The sequence below is a fragment of the Penicillium citrinum genome (assembly GCF_028827155.1).
Source record: "Penicillium citrinum strain IBT 23319 chromosome Unknown utg000008l:1.0-2707905.0:1.0-2709502.0, whole genome shotgun sequence".
NCBI lineage: Eukaryota > Fungi > Ascomycota > Eurotiomycetes > Eurotiales > Aspergillaceae > Penicillium > Penicillium citrinum.
Window position 1 is genome coordinate 254672 of NW_026622693.1, and position 25229 is coordinate 279900.

A 25229-nucleotide genomic window follows, 5' to 3' on the forward strand; every position below is an offset into this window, starting at 1 on the left:
TCTACCGAGAGGTTCGACCCGCCAGCCCTTGAAGGGTTGGCTAGTCAGCCAAGCCCGCGGCTTCGCGGCTTCACAACTTTGTGTCTCCATGACTTCGCGTCTAACACCACACTCGGGTTAATCCATAAACCATGGATGGCAAACACAAAGTTTCTAAGACAACATGTAGTTTTGGAAAGCGACTCTGAAAACCCCTGCTGAAGCACTATATGTCATAGTAGTAGGTTATAAAATGGTCGTATCAAAATACTAGTTATAATAGATTACTGTGATATTTTGTTAGGCTATTGTGTTATTGGCATTGCAGCAAAAGTTTGTTGTCTAGAACAGGTATTGAATTTATGGTTCTAACTCCCCTTGAATCTATAGGCATGCGCGAAAGGGGACGGATTCCCTCCGGGTCCGGGCGAGTCGAGTGTTTCCCTTGGGTATCATTAATCCGCTCTATTTCCTGCAAACGAAGTGAGATTTACCTCGGAGCCGCTGACCCAATAGTAGTCTTTCAAGTGCGGTTCGATGACATTGGTGCTGAATCACAAGCTCACGATGGTTACAAGCTATAAATACGACTAGATTATGCCGAAAAATCCATGTTAATTGTTCAATCTGAGTGAACAAAGCATACAAAGCATACTCTTAGTCTCTTGGTAGCCACGCAGTTGAATCAGGACATCAAGCATCCTGTCATTCCCAACATCGCAAAGCATACTTTCTTCCTGAGAGATATCCGTCACAATTTGGCCATGGGCAAAAATTCTAAGCCAGTTATTTTCGTCGGGGCTGCAGACGCCATATGCGGCGAAGCTATCAGGCTTTATGCAAACGCCACGAGCGGGCAAATTGTCCTGGCAGACGCCAACGAGGAGGCCCTACGTTCTCTTGCAGCCAAGCTACCAGGCAAAGATGTCAAAATCCGAACAGTGGACCTCTCCAATTCCGATGAGTTGCGTAACACTATCAGTGACGCTGCCCTAGTAGTTCAAGGAGCACAGCCATATCATCGGTTTTCACTACCTGTGCTTACTGCCTGCATCGACGCAAAGGTACCCTACCTTGACTATTCTGACGATGTGCAAAGCACGCTCAAGTCAATTGATCTTCACGAGCGGGCTAAAAAAGAAGGGGTTCCGTGTTATATAAATTGTGGTATTTCTCCGGGTATGACAAACATTCTTGCTGCTGAAATCAATCAAGAATTGGATAGCGTCGAGTCTCTGGACATTTGCTGGCTCGTCAGCGACGAGGGCGGCAAATTAGGTAGAGAGGTTCTGGAGCATCTGATGCATATAACTGCTGGGCCTTGCTTGACCTGGGCGGATGGTAAGGCAGCAGTCCATGAGAATTGGGTCGAGACCTCCTATGCTCCCATTTCTCCGGGGCTCAATGACCTCTTTTACGAGAGCGTTCACCCCGAGCCCGTTACCTTGCCTCGTCGATTACCAAACGTGGATCGAATTCGGGTTCTCGGTGCTCTCAATCCTGCGCCATTCAATGGCTTTGCCCGTGGACTTGGTGCTGCAGTCAACTCTGGCACCCTGACTATGGATGCCGCTATCAACTTCCTAGAAAGTATGCAGAGCCAGTCATCCGCGAGCTGGAGCGAGTTGCTAAAAGCAGTCGTGGGGCAACTTCGGGGTGGTGAGATTACACTCAATCAACTATACGAGCTCGCTTCCCACAGTATCTCGTCATTGAAACCATGGAACTATGCCCTGTGTGGTATGATAGAGCAGGTACGCAATGGTGGATGCACAACGGGTGAGGTTATCAGTTTTTTGATCAACTCTGCACGCGGTAAGAAGGCACAGCCTCGCGGTGGTGTCCTTGTGCGCGGCGTTGGAACCCGCAATGGACATCCTGTCGTAGTAACTCGACGAACCCCTGCTGTTCAGGAGGATTCCTTCCTAGCGGGAGGAATGGGAACTTCAATTGGAGCATCATGTGCGGCTTTTGTACTGTTGGCGCTTGAAAAGGGGAGTCAAGCACGCCCTGGTGTCTATTGCCCGGAAGATTGGGCCGAATCAGAGGCTTTGTTCGAGGCATTTGAAAAGCTTGGCTGCCCACGAGATCAGATTATAGAGTCAGTGTCCGTATAGGCGTTGAGTGAGACGGCCGGGAGCTAGCCTATTATACTACTGAAGTTAGTACTTTATCAATAGTGCTAATGGTCTTAGCTCTTGCTAAGTTTTCAGAGCTTGCTGGTATAAAGTCAGAATATATTTGTGTATTCGTATGTGGGGATTCTATGATATCTTAGAAGGGTTCGGACTGTCATGTATACATACATACCTTGGAAGCAAAAACTCATAGTATCAATTTGAGCAACAGATGCTATTACAAGAATACTATTCAAGTACTTGATTCACTACATGTACTAAGAGAAGCACCTGTGCAATGATGCTTATTCCCACGAATATATTTGTAAATCTACATATATAGTCAATCGTTAGCTTAGGATGACGCTCGTTCGTATAAAACAGCTTGATGTTGTGATCGACAAGGGCATTTTCCTAAATGGGCTGTATTGCACTTGTATCTGCTGGCACAACAAACAGTTCGATTCCTACATTTCTTACAAATAATCAAATTTGTATCGCATTGGAGCTTTTCTAACAGATCTTAGATGATTATTAAATATCGAGATAGTACTAACATGTACAGTAAGACTCCTCCCCATTGACTACCAACGCAGTTTATTCGCCGCGCGTTTCAACCCGCAAATTGTACCTTGGCAATGACGTATCGATCTTCACCCGCGATCGTCATGCCGAAAACCTGGAATATCGCAGAATGGAATGTTTTCGCAAGGGTCTCTACCGAATACACCTAAGCTCAATCCCCAGTCTGTCAGGAGGTGGAGATTTAGTTTTAATGACGGGTGTGCCCCAGCCAAACTAAAAATTGGTCTGGTCCCAATGTCCTGCTTGTCAACTAGAAATATCCAGCTGCCTGCAAAAAGACCCAGCCACGGCTCCAACTTACAACCGTTATGGGAGTGAGCTATGCTTATCACAAAGTGATAGCTGGGTTCCTTCGTGCTCTCGTTAAACCGAGGCTTCATCTTAATCCAAACCCGGATGATACAATTGTCATCCCTTCGAGAGACGCCGGGCGCACCATCAGAGCTCAGGTTTACAAATCTGCCAACGCGACACAGCCGAATCCAGTCTTGATCAACTTTTGTGGTAGTGGGTGTGTGCTTCCAACATATGGAAATGATGATGAATTCTGTCGACTAGTTGCATCTGAAACGAGGTACACCGTTCTTGACATACAGTATCGACTGGCACCGGAGCATCCATTCCCATCAGCATTTCAGGACGCCGAAGATGTCGTGGATTGGATTCGATCGCAACCTGACTCCTTCGATAAATCTGAGATCTCCTTGAGTGGATTTAGTTCCGGGGGAAATATTGCTCTCACTGTTTCCTCTGCATCGTCACATTTCTGCAAGGAAGGCCAACCGAGTATCTTCCACTCTGTCATTTCACTCTATAGCCCGACGAACATGGCCTTGCCCACTCCAGAAAAGCCTCAAGCGGACTATTCAAATTGGATCATGCGAAAGATCTTCCCTCCATTTTCTCACCTTTGCCATAAATGCCAGGGAATCGATAAAGTAGATCCAAAAGACCCGCGCCTCTCGCCCTTATTCACAGATCCGCATAGATTCCCCGACAATGTCTTGTCGATCACGGCATCCCAATGCTCATTTGCGATTGAAGCAGAAGAACTCGCCAAGAAGATTGGTAGCATAGATGGGAAATTCGCTGTGTCGAAGAGGATGGAAGGCTGTGCTCATGGGTGGGATAAAGAAGCCATAAGGGGCACATCACAGTGCGCGGCCAAAGAAGAGGCGTACGCGTTGGCGATTAATATGTTGCAAGGAAATAAAGATGCTCTTCTCGCTTGTCTGAAGACCGACGAATGAATTTTGATACCCAACATTATGAGCGATAGAAACCCTTTGGATTGCTGTATCACGCTGGTGCAGTGTGATTCCCAAATTTTCGGGTCACCATGTAATGATATGTTCCAATATACATCGATAATTCCCAATGATATTATTCATCGCGACCATGATCTGCTTTTTTTTTGTTTCAGGTTGCATCAAGTAACAGCTGTAATCCTTGAAGTCGCATTTGGGAATATGAGTAGCTCTCGCAGGATATGGTCACGCTCCATACTCTGTCTAAGCGCTTCTGCACCCATAATGCTTGTCCACCTCTCCTAGATTGAATCAATAAGTTTATGTGACTCTTGATTAGTTCGCGCTCTTCTTCCAGGATACTGATCGAACCAAGAATGGCCAAGGGCCATAAAAGATAACTAGGTGCGTATAGTTCTGGTGCCAAAGAACCAAATGTCTTCAATCCTCGCTGGAGAGATTCCGATAAGTGTGATGCCTTTTCATGCTGTGACATATTGGGTGCTTTTTTAAGCAGAAGTATCTGAAGAGCTCCATAGTATAGCTCTATAGATAAGTCATTCGTATGTTCAATTTGCTTCCATCTTGATAATTCTCGCCAATAGTGAAACCACTGCATTTTTTCTCCATCGACCAAAGATCTCGATATACGCGCTAGTTTTGTGGCATCGGCAATCAACAGAAAGAATTCGTAGGAAGTTTGGAGGATCGGCTGAACTGGAAGTGATATTTCGCGCTCCCTCACATCCGAGAAATACCGAGGTATATCCAGTTGTTGTCGGATGGATGTCAGAATATCGAGCTCGGGTTCAAAAAGCATCATAAGAGACGCATGGTAGATGAACGATTCGATGCATATTCGATCAAATATTGCAGTACTAGTGGTTGTAGAACGTTTTATCAATTGTGATTGTCTTTGGGTAAGAAGATAGCCCGATGCTGTTGTATGTGGTGCTACATTTGGTGCCACGTCTAGTCGACAAGCCTGCTCGTGGTTAGTTAATTATCGCATTCATAAACGTACTTACATGATAAACACATACTTCAAAAACAGAAAGCAAAATAACAGTTGCCAAAAGCGAATCACCATCCTTTGCCGATTTCTTGAGCATAAGTGATTTTTGCAACCAATTAATTGTGTAGAGGTAACTTTGGACAGCACATTTTACCGACCATGTCGGCCGCGGCGCGATCTGCATACCAGCAACGGATATCATTGCGCCCATCAAGGGAGGGTAGTCCGGGGCCAGACATAGCATATATGTTTGATCGATCGAGCTTTTGCGAACTAGTCGAGGGAGAATGGAAGAAATAAATTGATGGTAAAGGTAGCAATACTCCTCATTATTGAATGGCGCGGGCATTGTAGGAGACGATGGTTGCTTCACAATGGACAGACAAGGAGGTGACTGAGTAGAGACATCATCAAACTCGCTATTCCGACGTCTTTTACCTCTTCGACCATCTTGAGGTTCATTTCCAGAGGGCCATTCGCAGACCAGATTGATTCGTGTACAGTTGACACATCGTGGTTGTGTTTCGTCGCACTTCTTCCGACGCTGTCTACCTGCTCAATCCCCTTATCGTGAGTGGATAGCCGCCAGATTTCCCTCAAAAATTATTTCCTTTCCACTTACAACGCAGGCAGCCGGTCCTTGTTCTCAATTTTGCTCTGGATCGATGCATTGCAGTAGCGCAGTGCGCTGGCTGAAGAGACAAATACTCGCATGCGGGGAAACCCGCGCTTCATTCGGTTATCAAGTTGACTCGACCCGCAAGACCCGCTTGCAAGATTACATAGTATACTTTTAGGGGAACAGCTGGATGATACAAGTATATGTAAAGTAGGTCCATTTTGAACAATGACATTCTATCATGAAGTGGGTTGATTATCTTTCTGCATCTGGATCTGTTCTTATCAAAACCACCCTCCAAACCTCAAGACTCAGACTCCAGCAATTTATAGAACTCCCCATGCTTTCTATCGACCAATTCCCTGGGGTTTCCTTCTTCAATTATCTGGCCATCGCTGAGCACTATGACTTGATCAAAGTCCAATAAGGTACATATTCGATGAGCAATGACAATGACAGTGCAGTCCTTGAACGATTCTCGTATGACATTTTGGATTTTGGCATCTGTCTCTCGGTCCAGGCTGCATTTATGTTAGTACCAAACTCACGGGTTCTAGTCGTCTACAAAATATCCAAGATGACCAGGAGAAAGATAATACTAACCTGCTCGTTGGTTCGTCTAGAAGCAGAACCTTGCTTCTTTTCAGTAAAGCTCTTGCAAGACAAAACAGCTGCTTCTGTCCTTGAGACATGATACTTTGATCTAGTTTGGTCTCCAACACAGCCTCTGTCGAGTCATCAGTCCCTTTCCTTAGAGAATTCCAGATGTCAACTCGCTGTAAAGCATCTATGATTTCTGTACTCGTAGCACGATCCAAAGGATCGATATTTTGCCGAATAGAACCTGGAAAGAAGAACGGCTCTTGACTGAGACAACTTATGCTTTGGCGAACCGTCGGTCGGGGAATATCTGATATATCTTTTCCGTCGATGATGATTTGCCCTGAGACCACCTCATTGAGACGGAGAAGAGAGAGCGCCAAGCTACTCTTGCCACTGATGATAAGCTCAAGTCAGTCTTTTGCTTCCTACACTGGTACATTTGTGATAATAGAATTTTTACCTTCCGGTTCTGCCGCAAATTCCAAGTTTTGTTCCTGCCTTCACCCGAAGCGAAAGACCGCTGATCACTGGTTTGGTTTCTTCGGTGACGCTGTATGAGATGCTCGAATCCACAAACTCGATCTCTCCACGATTAGGCCACTCGTGACTTGTCTCATCCGTAAGAGCGTTGGTGCCAGTCATTTCGTTTGGAGTCTTCTCAGAGAAATCTTTAATGCGTGCAATGGCTCCCAGTGATGTCTCAAGCAATGTCCAACTTTGGATCAATGATGATAGGACCTGCCCAAGGTCAATCATCATAACAAGAGCAATTCCCAAGAGGCCTGGATTCACTTGGCTGCGAAGCGCAAATCCTAACCCAACAAGTAGTATCGTCAAGCCGGCCACAATCAAGTTCAAAACAAGGCTTAGCCAGCGCTGGATACACAGAAGGAGGTAATAAGGCCTTTGAGCCATATCGAGCATCGAAAGCATTCTGGAAACCGATATATCTACCCACGAAAAGGCTCTAATCGTAACCACCCCAGAAAGTGATTCAATGAAGTGAGTGTATAAGGGACTTTTCAATTCGATTCTGGCAAGATATTAGTGGATGTTATGAGTCGGTTGAATTTTGTAGATTGAATCACTTACTCCAATAGTCTCAATTGGCGAGACGTCCGTAAGTAAAACCGCTGAATCAAGACAAGTAGCCCGACTATCACCGGAAGAGCCGCTGCCAGATAGGGCAATGATGCTATAGCAATCGCGCTCTGTGTCAAGGCCGCGAAAAACTCTACATTTCTGATCAGCCAAATTCGACTTGGAAATTTTTGGGAATACCCACGGAAACCAGCATTGATAAGGCCTCGAGGGAGAATCATGTCAACAAGCCTCATATCTTGACTAAAGCGCGTGACAAGAGACCCAGTCTCAACATTCGATAAATACGACAAGGGTGCACTATTTAACTTAGCTAGGAGCCTCTGAGTTATAGTTAAGGCTTTCTACCTCATGCAAGCAGAAAGTACTTTTGAATGTAGATTTTTCGAAGCGGCTGGGACAATTACAACCCAGGTCCAGCTTGGAAATAATATCGTCAGTTATCCGTGCAGGATGTAAGCCAATATGGTTCCAATTTTAAAACTTACTATACCGCAAAGCAGAGCGCTATTGCTTCAATCACAGAGTAACAAGCATATAGTCCGAGCCAGTAGCCAACGTTTGAGGGGGAGCCATTCGAGCTGCTCGAAGCCCAAAGCTCGATCCATACATCTGAGAACAAAGTAGTAAGCATCATAGTCAAAATGCACTGGTACAATCAAGTATAGCTTACATATTAGGCCGTAGGTTCCAGAGTTGATGGTCAGAAATATCAACAAGATCAAAATCCTCTGCCATCCAAGAGCTGAAAAATAATACTTATAGATTGATGCGTCGGCTGTCTTTTCGTGCGAGCTGTTTTCACCAGGGCTTTCCACGGGCCCCAGTACTGACTCTTGATGCTCCTTGTCTTCTTCGCTTGCGGGGGATCTTATAAACAATTGGGTCATATCTCTCAATCTTTCATCTCGAGACTCAAAGTCGTCAAGGGTAGATCTCTGAACATCTTCATAGCTGCCCTGCTTCAGCACTTGGCCATCATCGTCTAAGGAAATTATGAAGTCGGCTTGTTTCATATAATCAACTAAAGTCGTAAACTTGTCAGCTCATTTTTCAATCCCCGCCCCCATTCTATTCTGATTCGAGATGGAAATACCAGAGTGTGTTGCCAAAAATACTACACCACCCAGTCGACGCAGGAGACCCCTTGGTCCAAATACTTTCTCGAAAACCAAGTGCGAAGTTGTGTTATCCAAGCCACTCAGTATGTCGTCAAAACACGAAATTCGTTTCCGAGCGTACAGGGCTCGAGCAATTGTCTACCGTAAGATCTCATTAGTTCATTCAACCTGTTTGTTAGCGTAAGTACCATAATTCATACTCACAATTCTTTGTCTCTGTCCTCCACTAAGCTTAGCACCTTGGCTACCCACTAACGTCTGATCTCCCTCGGGCATTTTTGCAAAATCTGCATCGAGGGAACATGCATTGATCACTGTGCGATACCACTCTCGATCAACTTCAGATATCGGACCACCAACAATATTCTCTTTGATTGAAGCATTTACAAGCCACGGTGTCTGATCACAGAAGGCTATATCCGGATATTTGATGAAATAGTCGCCTTCTATCACAGGTGTCTCGCCAGCAAGCCCCTTGAGAATGGTAGATTTCCCGCTTCCAACTGGGCCAATGACTAGCACCAATGTACCAGCAGAGCAGGATTCTACCTCAAGGTTGATACCATCACCAGTGTATAGGGCGGAATCCCAGGCAAATCGAACATTTTTGAGGGACATCACGGTATGCTTCATCTCTACTGGGACCCGCATCGGACTTAGTGCTATATCTGATGCGGTACTAGGATTTGTCCAAGAGTCTGAGTCTGATTGATCAAGCATTCGCTTCTCTGGAAGGATGGCATGGGTTAGAAATTATTTCATGGAATTAGATATGGGAGATTTGATTAGTATATCTTCGACCAAAGTTCGTGAAGTACTTACCAGGGCGCTTACTGTGTCTCAGGAAATCTTGTATCCTATCAAGACAACCGACGGAAGCAAATGTATCTGGTATCGCTAGTAGTAATACAGAGAGTGGTTCGATCATTAGATTGATCAACGAGAGAGAGGTAACAGCTTGTGAGACAGAGAGCCCATCAGACCCCTGTATTTTAGCTACTATAGCATATGCAGCAAATGTTGCAAGTTGGCCAAATACGCTTGGAAGGTTAACTATATATTACTCACTCGTTAGCATATTCAAACCTCTTGAAAAATTCCACGCTGGGAATTTAAAAACATACCTGTACAAACACGAATTGTCTGTGTTCGGCGAAACCTCTTCGATATTCGAAGTTCATCCTGACGGGAGGAGTCAATCATATCTTGCATGACTTCACTCAGACCAAGGGCTTTGACGTTTCGAATAGAGCCGACAATCGAAGATGTGAGATTTATGCGCTTTTCGGTTGCTTCAAGCCACTTTTTTTGTCGGTCGGACACCATGTTGCCCATGCCAAAAGAAATGGAGATGAATACTGGCAGTTGGCCATGAGTTTCGAACATCCAATATGCGCGTTGAGTTTCAAACATACTTACTTATCACAATCACAATTGGTGCAATACAAACAGCTCCCACCATTGTCTTCAATAACCACGTTGCAAGACCCAGCTGGAGGACGTTGGCCCATGTTTCGCAGACGGTAGAGTTGAAGTATTCCGCGAGCATTTCTATATCAGCACCCATGAGAGACATCGCACTAGATTCGTCTGTACTCCCTAGGGGTAGATTCATCATGTGCTGAAAAACGAGAGCCATTAGCCCTCCACGGATCATTGTTGTAGCTCTGAAGCCCAAATGCTCATATAGAGCTCTGGATATCTTTAGCCTTGTTAGACTCTCATGCTAGCCCACTAGTTCCAGTGGGATGTAATTCAAGGGATAGAACATACAGCAATTCCAACAAATACGATTGCAGTAGCTCCAACCAGTCCATATCCCTTGTCGAGGGACAGCTGATCAGTTTGCGCCAATGTACTGACAACTCTGCCGACTATAAAAGGCTGAGCAATGCTAAAGCCCATGACAGCTAGCCTGGGCAAGACAATCCCCGCAATCTCCCAGCGTAGGCGCTTAACTACAGCGAATAGTAAAGCATTTTTGCGCTCCTGATTGCATGCCGCCCATGTAGCTTCGAAGGTTGCGGACAGATCTTCCGATGATAATTTTTCATGGATACGAGGTAGCTCGTTCCCAATCAAGAGGGCTGTATATCCTTTGCAAAGTAGACTATTGAGCCAGACAAATAATCCCTGATTGAATGGACCTCCGATACTCTCATCAGACATATTATGTTTTTGGTCGAGGAACCACCTCCTTTTTTCAAAGTTCTGCAATATCAGAAGAAGACCTTTCAAAGCGAGAGAAGCGCAGAGGCTAGTGGGATATGATCGATTGTCGCTTATTAGCCACGCTGTTCGTGCTCGGGCAGTATCTAGCAGCAAGGTGACAAATAGATAGGCCGAAACCAAAAGCGAAGGACGAATCGAACGAAAGTACTCGAGGTCAATCAGTACGACGGCGACCAAAGCTGCTACAAGCTCAAGGGCTGTGCTGGCAACCAAGGCGTGTCCTCCTACGTTCTTTGTTGCAACCAACACAAGAAGAAGTAACTGAAGGCATACCAAGATTGACGAGATAATCTATCATGGGAATGTTATGTGGTATTCTGCTATGTATCCATTGTTGAGACACTTACTAAATTCGCCAGGCGGTTGATGGACGATATAACTTTTGACGTCTGCTTTGAGAGCTGATAAACTCGGAAGGGTGCCAGCAAAATAAAGCAGGCAGCAGGAGTGACTGCTAGAATGGTCGATTCGAAAAACAATGTGAAGTCAAACCCTCCACGGCAGCCTTGCGAAGCCACAACGGGTCCGAACCAGCCGTCGCCGCAAAGACTCGCCGTATCCTCCATCTCAGCATGGGACCAATGACTAGATGCGGCAAGGGGATCTTGACTCAGTAAATAAGGAGTATTAAAGCTGCTATTTTGTGAAGAGACTTCTAAAACGTTGATGGTTGACACCGGCAGCAACCAAGATCTTAAAAGAACAAAGCATTGAGGCCAATAATGTAGGGCAGACTAAGACCAGCATCGAAGCGGGATAGCTTGGTATTGGGGTTACATCGTGGATGATTCGTTCAGTCCATTGAGTGGTGTACTCTAGGATTGCACTATCCCAGCCTATGATGGCCGAATCCTGATGGCTAATCTAACCAATTATATATCATTCCCGAAGCCTTTGACCGGGATTAGTCATTGCTCAAATAGGTGATGGCGCGCGAATAGATAATAGACCAATACAGAGCCCCTTGCTATTGAATTTATCGATAGATGCCTACCATAATTTGGCTGTAATGTGTATAGCAATATTTTCAATGCTGAGATGATGGGAAGTTATGACCCAAGAGTAATTTACATGTCCAATTTCAGTCTCTGACGGACCTCGGCGATTCTTGTTCCTCGGGACGTTTGTTCAAGGATTATATCATTATGTCCAGTCATCAATTTAGCTCGGTTATTGCTTCATGGTGCCCGAGAGTGCTCTCTAGTATCTACATGTATGTTTCTTTGCAGGAGAGTTTTATTGGATTATGTAGCCATATATTGCTGACGTAGACATCAACCAGCTCGCGTAGCTCAGTTGGTAGAGCGCGGCACTAGTAATGCCGAGGTCTTCAGTTCAAATCTGGACGTGAGCATTTATTTTTGCATTTCCACCTCAGAGCATCCAGTCGATTTTTTTTTTTCCAAAATTTTTTTCTTCAATAAAAATGTCTAAGATCAATGGTCTCGGCTCGAATAGTGACGGGTATCTTCGTATCCCAGAATTAGAACAGAACAGTGCTTAGACGCGGGTTCTCAACTTCCTTATTTAGGGACATCAACGGATACAAAAAATTACCGTAAACTCAATTCACACCTATCTGCCATGCATGGAAACGTTTCCAGATATCTGTTGATCTTCATATTTCCATTTCCATGGAGCAAAAAGAGAGGGCATTGCACTACTGCCCAATGGGGGCCCCAAAAAAGAAATGCTCACGTCCAGATTTGAACTGAAGACCTCGGCATTACTAGTGCCGCGCTCTACCAACTGAGCTACGCGAGCTGATTGGTTGAAAGAATTAATATTTTTGACAATATAAGCCATTTTTTCTTTTCATCCAAATGGTCTGTGTGTACAATCTCGCCCTCATCTACGAACCTTAGCGATCTCTAGATTGCTGTGTGTATTCAATTTGGGGTTTCTTTGGATTACTTCGAGTACTAAGTAGCACTGCTAGTGGAATGTCCCACCCTAAGGTATTACTAGTCGTCTATTGGGTCTGCCGAGTTCCTGTGATATTCTGTACTATGGTATTTATATAGGGTCTCACGAATATATATAACTAGTTTCAACTAGTATTATCAACTACACCGGTGCAATACGCAAGTGACACTTCCGACTAGGAGCTCATGATAATCAGGGGCGTCCATCAAAAGCCACCAGCGGTATAATTATTACCAACATGCTACCTAGGCATCACTAGCAGTGATAATGTCACATACACCCCCGAGGTCGACCTATCACAACGAAGATATTCGGGGAATGTATTTCGTCGATCCTCAACACCACGTGAAATTTGGGGTAGCACGAGAAAGCCTTCACCGCATCAAATAGCATGGGCGGGACTACTAAAATACCTAATAGTCTTCTAGATCCACCAAGAAGAAATTCAAAGCTTCAATCCATGCTGCAAACGATTTTGGTACAATTATACAACGCACATAATTGGATCGGCCATGTGTCAAGGAAAACAGGATTCTTCATTTCAAAACACAGCAGCAACAGAGCGAGATAGTCTGCTCAAAGTTCCTAAAAATATCCACGCCGAGTCCTCTTTGAAACTTCTTTCATACAACGAGTTACCCGAGTGGTACAAAGACAATGAGTTCATTCATACTGGTTATCGTCCAATCTCATTTTCTACACAAGCCTGTTTCGCCAGCTGGTTATACCTACACAACGAGACCGTGAACATTTACTCTCATCTGCTACCGGGCATATTTTCCATCATTGCGGAGGGAGTAATGCTCTTTTATATCCAGGATCGATATCCGGAAGCAAAAGTCGAGGATCGCATTGTGTTCGCATTCTTTCTGCTGACAGCCGTTATTTGCCTGTCTTTCTCGGCCATGCTGCATACATTATCGAGTCATTCTCGTGAAGTGAGTAATTTTTGGCTATACCTGGACTTCATCGGGATAATCGTTTTGACCCTTGGCGACTTTGTATCCGGCATTGATATGATATTTTATTGTGAGCCAATTCTCAAGCAAAGATATTGGATTATGGTAAGAAGCTCAGGCATCTCGCGAGACGGACATCCTAAGAAATAATTCAATATAGATTACTACTTTGAGCCTAATTGCTACATTCATACTATTATGTCCAAAATTTCAAGGACCACGTTGGCGAACCTTTCGTGTCTGCGCGTTTATCGGAACCGGCCTCTCGGGGATTGTCCCTATTGCCCACGGAATTGGCATATTTGGCTTCGATCAGATGAGCAAGCAATCCGGCATGCCCTATTATCTCGCTGAAGGGCTGCTCCTCCTGCTGGGGGCATTTTTCTATACGGTCGGTCGGTCCCTTTTGCCCATGTAATTTAAAGTAAATATTCTGACGAACCTGGTTAGACACGGATACCCGAGTGCTTAGCCCCTGGAAAGTTTGATATTATCGGATCTTCTCACCAAATATTCCATGTTCTAGTTGCCCTGGCGACCCTGATACATCTTATTGGCCTGATATCTGCATTTGACTTCAATTACCATCATCGTCTATGCTCTGGGGCTTCTCACTACTAGCCTCTCCGGGGTCCAACGTATAAACTGGTCGATTTATACAAACCGCGAGGACGTGCACGATTGCTACAAAGGAAGAATACATAGAAGAACTTCAGAGTATATAGAATGAAATTCATTCGGCATGATAAAGAAGTCACGCTCAATCGTCAAAAACGTTAGTCTATGTACGAATCTATGTATCTATACAAAAGGTCATGCTTTCCGTGTAAGGTAAGCTATATCGTTTAAGCGTATTCCACATCCTTGTCTTCCTGGTGGAGAGCTTGGTCCTTGACATCAAAGCGGAACTGCTCCTCTTCTTCCTGGAGCAACGCCTTGAGCTTCTTATTTGCCTTCCAAATAGGCTTTTGCTCAAAGAGGCGATCGACCTTCTCCAGAGGAATACCACTTGTCTCAGGGATGAGGAAGAAGGCAAAGAAGAAGGCAAGGAAGGACAGTGAGGCGAAGAAGAAGTATACACCATAGCCCATAGCCTCGAACATCTGCTCGGTAAAGCGAGAGATGAGGAAGTTGAACAGCCAGTTACTGGCAGTGGTGCAGGCCTGGGCCAGGGAACGGAAGTTGGGATCGAAGAATTCCTGTTCGCAATATTAGTTATAGTTATTTTATAGACACAATGCGGAAAACTCACAGAGTTAATGACCCAGGGAGTACCGTTCCAGGTCGGGGTATAGACCGCGGTCCAAAGGTAGAAGAAGAAGATAGCGGCAATACCACCACCGTTCAGGTGGTCGGTAGGGTTGTCTTCGGGTGCAACCACGTAGATATAAGCACCAATGACCCACATGCAAATGGAGCCGGTGATACCACCTACAAGAAGCAGGTTCCGCCGACCGAACTGATCGACAAGGAACAACAGCCATACAAAGGTCATGACGGCCTTGATGACACCGAAGATACCAGTCATCAGATTGACAGTATCAGATTGAACACCAATACTCTGTATATATGATTAGCAGTGTGTCTTATAGGAAACAGACGACAAGAACTTACAGAGAAAATAGTAGGCGAGTAGTAGTTGATGGCGTTGATACCAGAGCCATTCTGCCAGAAGAAGAGCATACAACCAAGGAACAGTCGCCACATCAAGTTAGGGCGGGCACCGAGAGCCTTGAATGGCTTCCAGAAACCGAATCCAATAGTACTGCGTTGGTCTTCATAGGCTTGGTCAATAGCAGCCACTTCCTCGGTGATGTAAATATCTGTAGCATCCAATTGACGAATCCAGGATAGGTTCTTCATGGCTTCAGCCCGGCGATCGTGAAGGAACAACCAACGAGGCGATTCCCGGATCCAAAGAGATCCAAGGAATAGCATGCCGGATGGAATCAATTGGATAGCAAATGGAATGATCCATTGTTGTGTAGAGGGCTGCATGTGTTGTTCTACGCCATACTAGAAAGTTATACCCGGTCAGCGTCAGGCCCATTTTTTTTTTTTTGCAGAAGGGAGAAATGCCGATCAATTTTGACTCACGTTAATCCAGAAGCCCAGCATGCCACCGATTTGCCATCCCAACTCGTACAGACCAACAAGACGGCCACGGATAGCAGGGGAGAAAGCTCAGAGAGATAAATAGGAACAATGTTGGAGGCAACACCAGTACCCAGGCCGGTCAAGACACGTCCGGCGTAGAGAATGCCCAGTCCACGGTCGTGATTGGCACCGCACTGCAGGCCAGATCCCAGAGCAAAAGTAGCAGAAGCAATCATCAAACAGATCTTGCGGCCTAGCCAATGGCTCAGACCGTACGTCAAGAGAGCACCAAAGAAAGCACCGGCAATGAAGAGGGAAACGATATTTTCACTGATCAAGCTTCGTTCGGACGAAGACTTTTTGTCAAGGTCAAATTCCTCTTTGAACGACGTTAAAGTTACTGTCGTACCAATGAAGGCACTTGTATAACCAATCATATTGGAACCACATGATGCCACGAGGGCGAGGACGTAGACACGCCAGTTGTAGACCGAACGAGGAGTTGGTCGGTCCTCGACCAGATGAAGAATGCCACCCATGGCTGCTGCTAAGTGGAACACTTAGAACGGTTTGGATGGAAGGTGGGAATGGTCGAAAATTTTTTCAAGAGGTATAAGATGAAAGAAAGAAAAAAGTTTGAGACGGGATGGGGCCCCTAAGTAGTAAGAAGTCCTATTTCCGGTGGGTTGTGGGTGTGTGGGAATCTTTCCTAACGAGCACACCCCCACAAGTTACGTCGCATATAACCCCGTCTCTTCTGGGGCAGTATGGGGTTTGAAGGTGAGGCTACGAAGGTTTGGAGATTTCTGATCCCATGGGGTGGACACTTTGGCCGGGGTAGCGTTTTCCCCGGTGGAAACGTTCAGCCGGGGTGAACGAATGGCCACCAAGTATATATCTAATACGGAATCCTACTTCCATGGCTTGGAATTCCTCAATTGAGAAAATTTTACCCTCTTGGGAATTCTGCGGTCAATTCTGGGGGGGTTTCCGGTACCTTGATGGCCAAGAAGTGGTCTTATGGCCGTGAGGGCATATACTTCGTCAATCTCAATTGTTGAGCTCTAAGTTTACCCGTTGAGCTCGCATGGGAGGGGCATTTTCCGCGAACCTTTCTTCGCCACATCCGCGTGTGTAATAATATTGCATAGGGCACAGGAATTTCCCCCGGATCAAGCGGAATGGTGAGTGTGGGGGCTGGGGAAAGGACAGGCACAGTCCACGTTGAGCTTGTTAATAGAATACCCCTGTGTTCGACTGGTGGATTCATGACTCGGTCTGCGTACTTCGTACTGTATGCACTGTTCAGTGAGACGTAGGACGACTGCCCACGGGGAGAACCCTTAACCATCGGTGGAGTCGGAAGGTTGCCGAGCTTCGATTAGGCAGGTCAACCGTGGTTAGATCACGTGAAACCCAAGTAAACTATAGACTGCGGGTTTGCCATTGGATCAAGCTCAGGGAGAAGGAGTTCATTTAAACCGGAGTATCTCTTTCTACACCCCCCGAAGTTTATGCAGAAAAGCGATTTGATGTTGGCGCCCATTGTCCACGTCCTTAACGTCATCTCCGCTCTGATCGGCAACCCGCAGAACCCCGAAATAAAAGGAGAAAATGGGGAAGGTTCTCCGTTTTGCGTGCGGAGTAAGTGCATTAGAGATGAGAAGGGGTTCTGCAGAGGCCAAGCTGTAGCCAAGCCAGAAGGCTTGTGGAATTCGAATACCCGGCCGATGACTCCTCTTTAGCCACCTTGGCTTTTTGGCTTGTCCGAGAATTTAAGACCGAACACAACAGTACAATCGGCAAAGTCCAGCGGGTGACCGTGATTGACACCAAGTGGAGAAGTAAATGCCGAGACAGTCTGTTTACTGTCACCGGTGAAGAGCTCAAATTCCTATTCTCATGTGAGCTTTCAGACTTTTCTGTTGAGCATTTCACAAACCCGCAATGCCGAGAAGTCTTGGCTTGAAGGATTGGATTTAAGAATTAAGCTCATTTTCGGGCCGCTCTCGGCGTGGCCATCTCAGTCGCGGGCCGGTCGGGATGTGTGTATATAGCGTGGTACATAACTAATCTGCGATCACACTAAGTCCGGAAAATTCAAGATACATGAAATCCACCTCAAAATCACTGAGAGTCCATTCGTAATGACATGAGAGTTCAGTGACCGACAGGGGTGACGAAGGAGCTACATCTGGTCGTGGATGAACAGTCTCACCTAAAGATATTCCCTCCAGCATCAGAATTCAAGATATTCGGTTGAGTACAGATTCATGTATCAAATAGATCGTAAGAAGGGGTTTGCCTTGGAGCTAGAGGGCAGTTGTGTACTATGAGGATGCGACAAACTGAGCATCAACTACCTTGAGGTATAGATAACCGCGCGAAATGCCCAAGTAGAAATGCCCAAGTAGCTTTGCCCGGTCAGGTAGTTTGATCTACAAGAAGCTTGGTACCTGTACCGGCTGCTCTACTCAACAACAGCATTTCGAACCCTTGAGCTTGGAGATTGGCCTCTGCTGGCACTCTTATACTCCATTCGATTAACCTGCTTGCTGCCGTCTGTCTGCAAGAAGTTCGGGGCTCCACGGAATTTTATGGAGCGCCATTTCTAATATCGATAGCCGTCAGCTACAAGATGAATCCTCGAGTCGGATGATGTCTCGTTTGGGAGCACAAGCCCACAAAGAGGCTGGCATTCTAGTACCACACCCAGACACGCAGCAGCAGCAAAGGTCTTCAATTTGCCTAGTCGGAAATACATTGAGCCTTAAATATAAACACGCGGTATGCCGGATCAATTTTGAAGTGACGCAAAATGAATGCAACGTGGATTCGCTAGACGCAATGGACTGTTCGTCGTATTGATGCAAAGCAGCGATACCGGAATCAACAACATCGCTGGGAAAATGAACATGGAGGCCATCTCCGGCCTGTGGATAGACCTTCGGTAGAGAGTAGCTGTGCTTAACATATAGGCCGATGATGATTCAGGCCAAACATGACCCTCAGATAATATCTAAGCGAAGTCTCATGCGTTAATACCTGGAACAAACTGCAAGGAATGACACGGTCGTATTATCGCAGGAAGGACGATCGGAGAAACTACTCAGCCTCAAAATTACCAGGTACAGTCGAATTGTTATTTCTAGGCTTATATTCAAGCACAAATGTTGTAAAATCGAGCGACCAGCTTCGGCGGCGTTAGTGATTTAGATGCCCTGTGTCGAAGGGCGGCTTTGCAAGTTCTGGTTCCACATCTCGCTCAATCGAAATGTAATTAGAAGTTTCCTCATTAATTTAGAGTATTTATAATCATTATTTACGATGAGAAGGGGGCAACGATTCACTACATTGTTATATCGATGAATGGGGCCACTATGATCTCGAAGACTCTGGCCTCACCTGATGATGTTGCCCGATGAGTATCAAATAACGCGATACCAGAGAAGCATAGAAGATACGCCATACACCACCGCAGGAACAATCGCCCAATAGAGACAAGACATGGTTGAGGAATTGATTTGAGACCTAGAGAACGCGGAGGATATCAAGGCTTTAGAGGATCAGTAGGTTGACGAAACGGCAAAAGCCCGACTGAATAGAGGCTGGATTGGCGTGTGACATATTCTATCATCGCGTACAAATATAGAAAGATGAGGTCAATTAATTTGTATTGAAGTGAAATGGACGAGTTGAGTTGTTGAAGGAAATCTGGTGGTTGTTGATTTACTTCCTTTGGGGGACTGAATTTTTGCCTCAGGCAATAATTACACGTGACTGCGGAGTATCTCACCCAAACAACCGCCAGCCTCCACTTTCACTCGTCAAAGTGGACGACGATATCCCCAAGAGCTGATGTGAAGTGTCTGGTATTTCAATTATGATGTACTATGAATTGAGATAGCTACAGTCTGATCAACCGCACCCAAACTTTTCTGGTGACAAATGCATATCTTGTTAGTGGATCTGTAGATCAGCATCAGCTCGGTATGTGGCCCTCGCTGATTTACTATATCTCTATACGAGATGTTTTGAAGATGTTAACTGAAATTCATAGTGGAAGTACGAAATGGAGAGCCAAGTATCACTGCCAGCCATTCAACGCAATGTCTGGGCTGGACGGATACCACTAGAAATAATTCTGGCACCATCAGAAAGTCGTACATTCGATCAGACAAACCCATACATTGTAAGTCTTTGCATCCGCAAACCCTTTACCAGCGGCAATAGAAACTAAATGGGTCGAAGATTTCTTTTCCAAGAGTCTCATATCTTCCGTCACTACTTCCAAAGCTTCGAGCTTTCTTTGCTTCATCGTTGATCAACCCAGATGCCGAATATCATGAGGGATGGTTCGCCTTTGAAGGCGTACCCTTGAAATGGCATTACCCGATCGGCTTATTATTTGATCTTTATGCGGGGGCTGATCCAGCTTCAAAATCTGCCTCTGGAGGTGATCGATCTCCTGAGGTTGAATCGCCACTCCCCTGGCGACTGACTGTTCATTTCAGTGACTGGCCGGCTGAGGATCTTGTTCGTCTAGACCCAGACGGAATGGTTTTGAATGATGCATTCATCAACAGCGTCAAAGAGGCAGATTTCCTGCGGAATGGCACGGCAAAAGGCATCATGAGTCTGTCCAAGGAAGATTCTGCTGGCCTTTGGAAGGCAGTGGAAAATGGTAAGGAGAGATACAATGTGAAGTTCATGGAAATGCTACTAACACCCACCAAATTAGTTGATCTTCCATCTTTTCAGCGGATATCTAATACCCTTCTCCCGCCACTATCACAACCGTTCCGTAATGTTCCAATTCGCATATTCTTGCCACTACCTCCTGATGAGGAGTCACCGTCGCTGAAAGTGGTCCAGTCACCACTTCCACCTTCGGTACCGAGCTCGAGCATTCAATCCAGCCAATTCGTTAGCTCTCGCTCAAGCCCGAGTATGCAACCTCAAACTATTGGAGGCGTTCTGCACACACTTCTACCGAATCTGTTCCCTAGTCGGCGAACTCCAGTTCTCGCAAAGCCTGTTCTGCATGGTGCAGTGCTTCCTATGTCGGCTCCTATTGAAGAGGTGGTAAGGAGTGCTGCCTACGGGGATGGATGGGCCTATGTGGTAGTGAGGATGATGGGGTAGTTAACTTACGGGACAAACATCCGTAATTTAAATTGCAAAGATATCTACAACTTCTTCCGTTTTGTATTTACAACAGACCGTAGAGATAACTCTTTCATCAATGCGGACCGAAAGCAGATCGGCTCTTAGCAATAGAAACGATCTTGAGGCCAATGAAAAACAAAGAAATAGAAGCCTGAACATGACGCTAATAAAACCGAGAATGAAATAACGCATAATGAAAAAAAGAAAAAAGGAAGAGCCTCGGATGAGCAAGATTCTAGCATCGCACTGCAAAGAGGGTATCTCAAACAGATGAAACGATAGATGGGTTATCCATAGATGTAGTCGATGCCCGAGAACCATAGATAGAGCCATTGTCGTTAACAAGTGTATCGCCACCCAAATCATCCAGCTCAGAATCTATCCCAAGTGATTCAATGGTGGTAGCATGGCTTTTGCGTTGTTCTGGAGAAGAGAGACAAATCTCTCCTGCACCGTCAAACCACACAACGCTCACTGGGTTTTTTTGGGCTAAGTCAAAAGCTGTATGCCCAGTCTTACTTAGATCATCCTTGGATGAATGATCGGTTCTCATGCGAGGATTCGCACCAGCCTCAAGGAGAATTTTGAAAATACTGTGTCGGCCACGTTCAGCGGCCATATGCAAAGGGGTCTTGCCGTCGGTTGTTTTTGCATCCAACGAGGCACCATTCTTGATAAGAAAAGAAACCAGAGATTCACGAGGTATGTTGGAAGCAACAGCTAGGTGAAGTGGTGTACAAGCATATCTAGAGAGCAGCTCTGCATTGACATCTGCTCCATGAGACAAAAGAAGAGAAATGTACTCGACTGTTTGGTCACATGTTATATCTGAGCCCCCCCATATGGTTGGTAATCAAATTATGTAAAGGAGTTAGACCACTGGATGTCACGGCATTGACGTCAAATTTCAAGCTCAGAAGCACAGCCAGGATGTCGAGGCAGTCTTGGTTCAATGGTGGTATGATATGTAGAAGGGTTTCCCCCTTCGGCGTGCGTACATCCATATTTGCTCCTTCAGCAACTAAGAAGAGGAACATTGTTTTGTTACCAGAAAGAGCAGCATACTGGAGAGGGGTATACCCTTTTGAATTGCAGGCCTCGATATTTGCGTCCTTTTCAAGCAGGTGAGCGGCAATTGAAACAGTTGAAGCCCTTTGAGCTTGAATGTGTAGAAGTGAATCCCCCTCTCCATCCCAAACATTGATATCAGCACCACCGGTAATGAGGAGGTCAAAGGCTACCCAATTTCCGGAATTTGCAGCAATGTGCACAGCCGTTTCGCCGTTAGCCGAGCGAGGATCCAGTTTTGTACCGCGCTCGAGTAGCAGTGAAACCGCCTCACAATTGTCAATCTGGCAAGCCAATTGAAGCGGAGTCATTCCATCTCTATTCAGTATATTTGTGTTGGCTCCTTTTTCGAGCAAGAAGGAGACTATTCGGGGCCTTTTCAGCTCCACCGCAAGATGAAGAGCAGTACTCCCTGTTAGTGTATTCTGAACATCCATGTCAAACCGGCTTTTGATTAAAAGCGGGACGGTGGCCTCGTCATGAACAGTACCAACAGCAAGTTGCAGTGCTGTAAGCCCTTGCTGATTGGCAGTTCGGGAGTTAATACGACGATGGAGGAGAAGCTTAATGATTCTGCGATGGCCTTGTTCCGCGGCCGTATGTAGAGCTGTATTGCCTTCTTTGCTTGTAGCATTGAGATTGATCTTGTGCTCAAGTAGCAGCTCAACCATTTTCTCATGTCCTCTATGAACTGCACAATGAAGAGCAGTTATCCCAAGCTGGTTATCGCTGTCGTTGATGTTGGTGTCTTGTTCAATTAAACGTTTCGCCTTGCCCATGATCCCGAAGTAGGCGAGGACGTGTAAAGCACTCCAATCAGCAAAATATGCCCCAAATCCCAATTGGTTTGGGATTTTCATTTTAATGTTCATGACCATTTCACCGGGTGGCCTTCTCCAGCAAAGTTTGTTCAGGAAGGCCCGAATGAGAACTTGAGTGGTTTGCTCATCCTCGCTCACTTCTCGTGCATGATGGCCCCAGAATGTAGTAGCATAATCGAGTAGGCTGGCACGAGGCTGTCGAACATTGTTTGTACTGCTCGCGTAACAGTCATCGACCACATCATCTGAAGTGATGATGGTCAAACAGGTGTCTGCAATGTTCTTCTTTGCTGTCGGAAAGAAAACTCTTGCTGCTGGACCACTCAGATATTCTTTGGCTGTCTTGTGTACAAGGTGAACCATTCCGGTCATGGGATCAATTGACAGTAGGCCAGCACTTTCTTGCAATAATGCATGCTCTGTAGGTGGCTGGCCTTTGGTATTTGTGCCGCTAAGAGGCTCAAAGCTTGCTGCAAAATTCAGCTCAGAGACAGTGAGAGGTCTGCAAGCATATAAGGCCCAGTACAGACATCGACTAGCATAGTGATTCTGACTGACTATACGAGTCATGGACTCGCCATAGGCGTCATTCAAGTTTTCTGGCAAATGAAATAGTGCTCGCTGTAGTAAGTTCCCATCTGCGCAGCGAGATAGCAAATCTGTGTGAATTCTGGCTAAAAGGAAGCTATGGAGCGGAGTGACTTGTCAGTACAGATCCACAATTTCAACGACGCGCAAGGGAATTGAGAGGCCGGAATCCTTACAGGCCATGGGACTTCTGGACAACCTGTCTAATAACTGCAGCTCTTAGTTCTGGTGCATATTGCCTGAGCAAGGACGTCAGGCTCTCATCGTGATCAATGCGCGAGCCAACGTATGTCTCAAGGTCTTTATCGACAGCTAAAAAGGAAACATGTTCGTCCTTAGAGGCATATCTCGCTTCCCTCATTGTGACTAGAAGCTGAGCATGCTCGGGGAGCTTCTGAAGGCGATTGAGAATGCGTTCTTTCTCCGATTGAGAGTCGATGCCGTCAATCACAAAGAAGACACGGGAAAACTGATTGACCTCCGCGCGAATTGCATCTTGATAAGCCTTTGCAGACGCTCCGCCCCTTTGAAAGGATTTGGATTTATACAAGGCTGTAGTTGTGTATGATGGCGATCGTTTGCGATATACAAGTTGAGCAAGGATTTTGTCCAAGAAACTAATCGAAGTGGAGCCATCCTCTATCTCATCTTGTCCGAAAATGAAAACAACAGCAACATCGGGTGAAGAAAAGGTTCGTTGCAAGTTGTCAATTATCGCAGATCTAGTGCTGGATTAGATGTGCTCTGGATTTATTGAGAAGTATTAGTATTATTGAGGGGAGCTCACGCAAGGAATGTTTTCCCAGCACCAGCTGTATGGTAGAGTTAGTCTCTCATAGTCGAGGACGAGGGTTGGATGGCCATATATACCTGGTGCGACACAGCAAAGTGTGCGACAGCAACCGAAAAACCATCTATTGTAGATCTCATTATCGAATATCCACTCGCAGGTTCCCCTTTCCTTTTGATTGCAAAATTCGGCAAGCCTCATGAAGCTTTTTGTTGTAAGTTGGGTTGTGATCGGACTGAAATCTTCACAACTTGGGGTATTTGCCTCGATGGAATCTAAGAATTCAAAGGTTAGATATAGTACTACATTTCCAGAAGAATCAAGACCTACCTGCATCTAGCTCCTGATATTGTCGGATTATCCGTCGTAGCTTTTCTTCGGCATCCTTCTTTTCTCTTAAGAAGAAGAAAGAAAGACAAAAGCAAGTCAGCATTACCAAGACAGGTACCAAAATTGAACAGAGAAACAGAGAGAATGGGCATTTACTTCGACTCAGGCTGCATAGCTAGGACCATCATAGCTTTAAAATGTTCGAGTCTTGGTATGAATGTATCCTCCAAGAGACGTTTTCTGAAAAGACGTGCGCTGACACCACCTGGCTGGAAATAAATCTCCATTGCTTCAATCGTCGACTCGAAGCAATGAAGTCCCTCCTTGAGGCTCAGTAAGCGGGCTGGTTCCACGATCCATTTTTCTTCGGCCCAAGTCAATTGATCCTGAAGCCGAAAGAGAAGATCTTGGAGTTCACTTAGTATGAGAAGGGCACGTTGCGATCCTTCTTGGGAATCCCTGTTTCCTCCAATGCAGCGCAAAACAGCTCGAATAGATCGAGAGACTTTCGTAATTAGTCCTCGAATTGCTTGGCCGCTGGCCATTTTCATGAAGAGGGAACCTGCCAGGTGGTGTGGTTGACGTGCCGAAGAAAGAAGGGAGGTTTTAGGAAGACATATTTGCCGGAAGTATAGAGCGCTAACTGACTTGAAGTCAACCGTGTAGATCGGCTCTGGAAAAGCACGCGATACTCGTTTTGAAAGCCGCTGTTCGATCGACATCGAGCGCTTGAACACCCATGACTTATTCGGGGAGGCTCAGACACCTGGTTACTTGTGCAGGGCCATGTGAGGTTCCCCTGCATTAACACAAAGAGCGACCAGCGGGATGGGATCCTACACTAAGCAGTGAGATTGGCGTA

The 25229-nt window shown here is 45.7% G+C and overlaps 7 protein-coding genes across 7 annotated transcripts; 4 read left to right on the top strand and 3 right to left on the bottom strand.

Annotated features, from left to right (window-relative positions):
- Positions 1-743: 743 nt before the first annotated feature.
- On the top strand, positions 744-2096 carry N7469_008531 (saccharopine dehydrogenase family protein; the record flags this gene model as incomplete). Its single annotated transcript, XM_056647449.1, has 1 exon — positions 744-2096. The coding sequence occupies one exon, from the start codon at positions 744-746 to the stop codon at positions 2094-2096; it is 1353 nt and encodes a 450-aa protein (XP_056497214.1).
- An 893-nt stretch (positions 2097-2989) lies between these two features.
- On the top strand, positions 2990-3931 carry N7469_008532 (uncharacterized protein; the record flags this gene model as incomplete). The annotated part of the gene is made up of 1 exon (XM_056647450.1): positions 2990-3931. The coding sequence occupies one exon, from the start codon at positions 2990-2992 to the stop codon at positions 3929-3931; it is 942 nt and encodes a 313-aa protein (XP_056497215.1).
- A 1935-nt stretch (positions 3932-5866) lies between these two features.
- N7469_008533 (multidrug resistance-associated protein) lies at positions 5867-11185 on the bottom strand (the record flags this gene model as incomplete). The annotated part of the gene is made up of 13 exons (XM_056647451.1): positions 5867-6083; positions 6166-6558; positions 6626-6903; positions 7258-7399; positions 7447-7566; positions 7755-7878; positions 7940-8290; positions 8363-8525; positions 8592-9115; positions 9512-9745; positions 9807-10008; positions 10161-10910; positions 10967-11185. 13 exons carry the CDS (start codon positions 11183-11185, stop codon positions 5867-5869), a joined length of 3717 nt encoding a protein of 1238 aa, XP_056497216.1.
- Positions 11186-13057: 1872 nt separating this feature from the next.
- Positions 13058-14125, top strand: N7469_008534 (hemolysin III family protein; the record flags this gene model as incomplete). The annotated part of the gene is made up of 3 exons (XM_056647452.1): positions 13058-13609; positions 13665-13895; positions 13955-14125. The coding sequence occupies 3 exons, from the start codon at positions 13058-13060 to the stop codon at positions 14123-14125; spliced, it is 954 nt and encodes a 317-aa protein (XP_056497217.1).
- Positions 14126-14349: 224 nt separating this feature from the next.
- On the bottom strand, positions 14350-16140 carry N7469_008535 (sugar porter family MFS transporter; the record flags this gene model as incomplete). Its single annotated transcript, XM_056647453.1, is given in 5 exon segments — positions 14350-14703; positions 14757-15065; positions 15119-15520; positions 15602-15643; positions 15655-16140. The coding sequence occupies 5 exon segments, from the start codon at positions 16138-16140 to the stop codon at positions 14350-14352; spliced, it is 1593 nt and encodes a 530-aa protein (XP_056497218.1).
- Positions 16141-19673: 3533 nt separating this feature from the next.
- On the top strand, positions 19674-20746 carry N7469_008536 (autophagy protein 5; the record flags this gene model as incomplete). Its single annotated transcript, XM_056647454.1, has 3 exons — positions 19674-19793; positions 19898-20285; positions 20343-20746. 3 exons carry the CDS (start codon positions 19674-19676, stop codon positions 20744-20746), a joined length of 912 nt encoding a protein of 303 aa, XP_056497219.1.
- Positions 20747-21032: 286 nt separating this feature from the next.
- N7469_008537 (NACHT and Ankyrin domain protein) lies at positions 21033-24912 on the bottom strand (the record flags this gene model as incomplete). Its single annotated transcript, XM_056647455.1, has 7 exons — positions 21033-21577; positions 21648-23344; positions 23424-23969; positions 24035-24059; positions 24118-24312; positions 24368-24432; positions 24524-24912. 7 exons carry the CDS (start codon positions 24910-24912, stop codon positions 21033-21035), a joined length of 3462 nt encoding a protein of 1153 aa, XP_056497220.1.
- Positions 24913-25229: the final 317 nt, after the last annotated feature.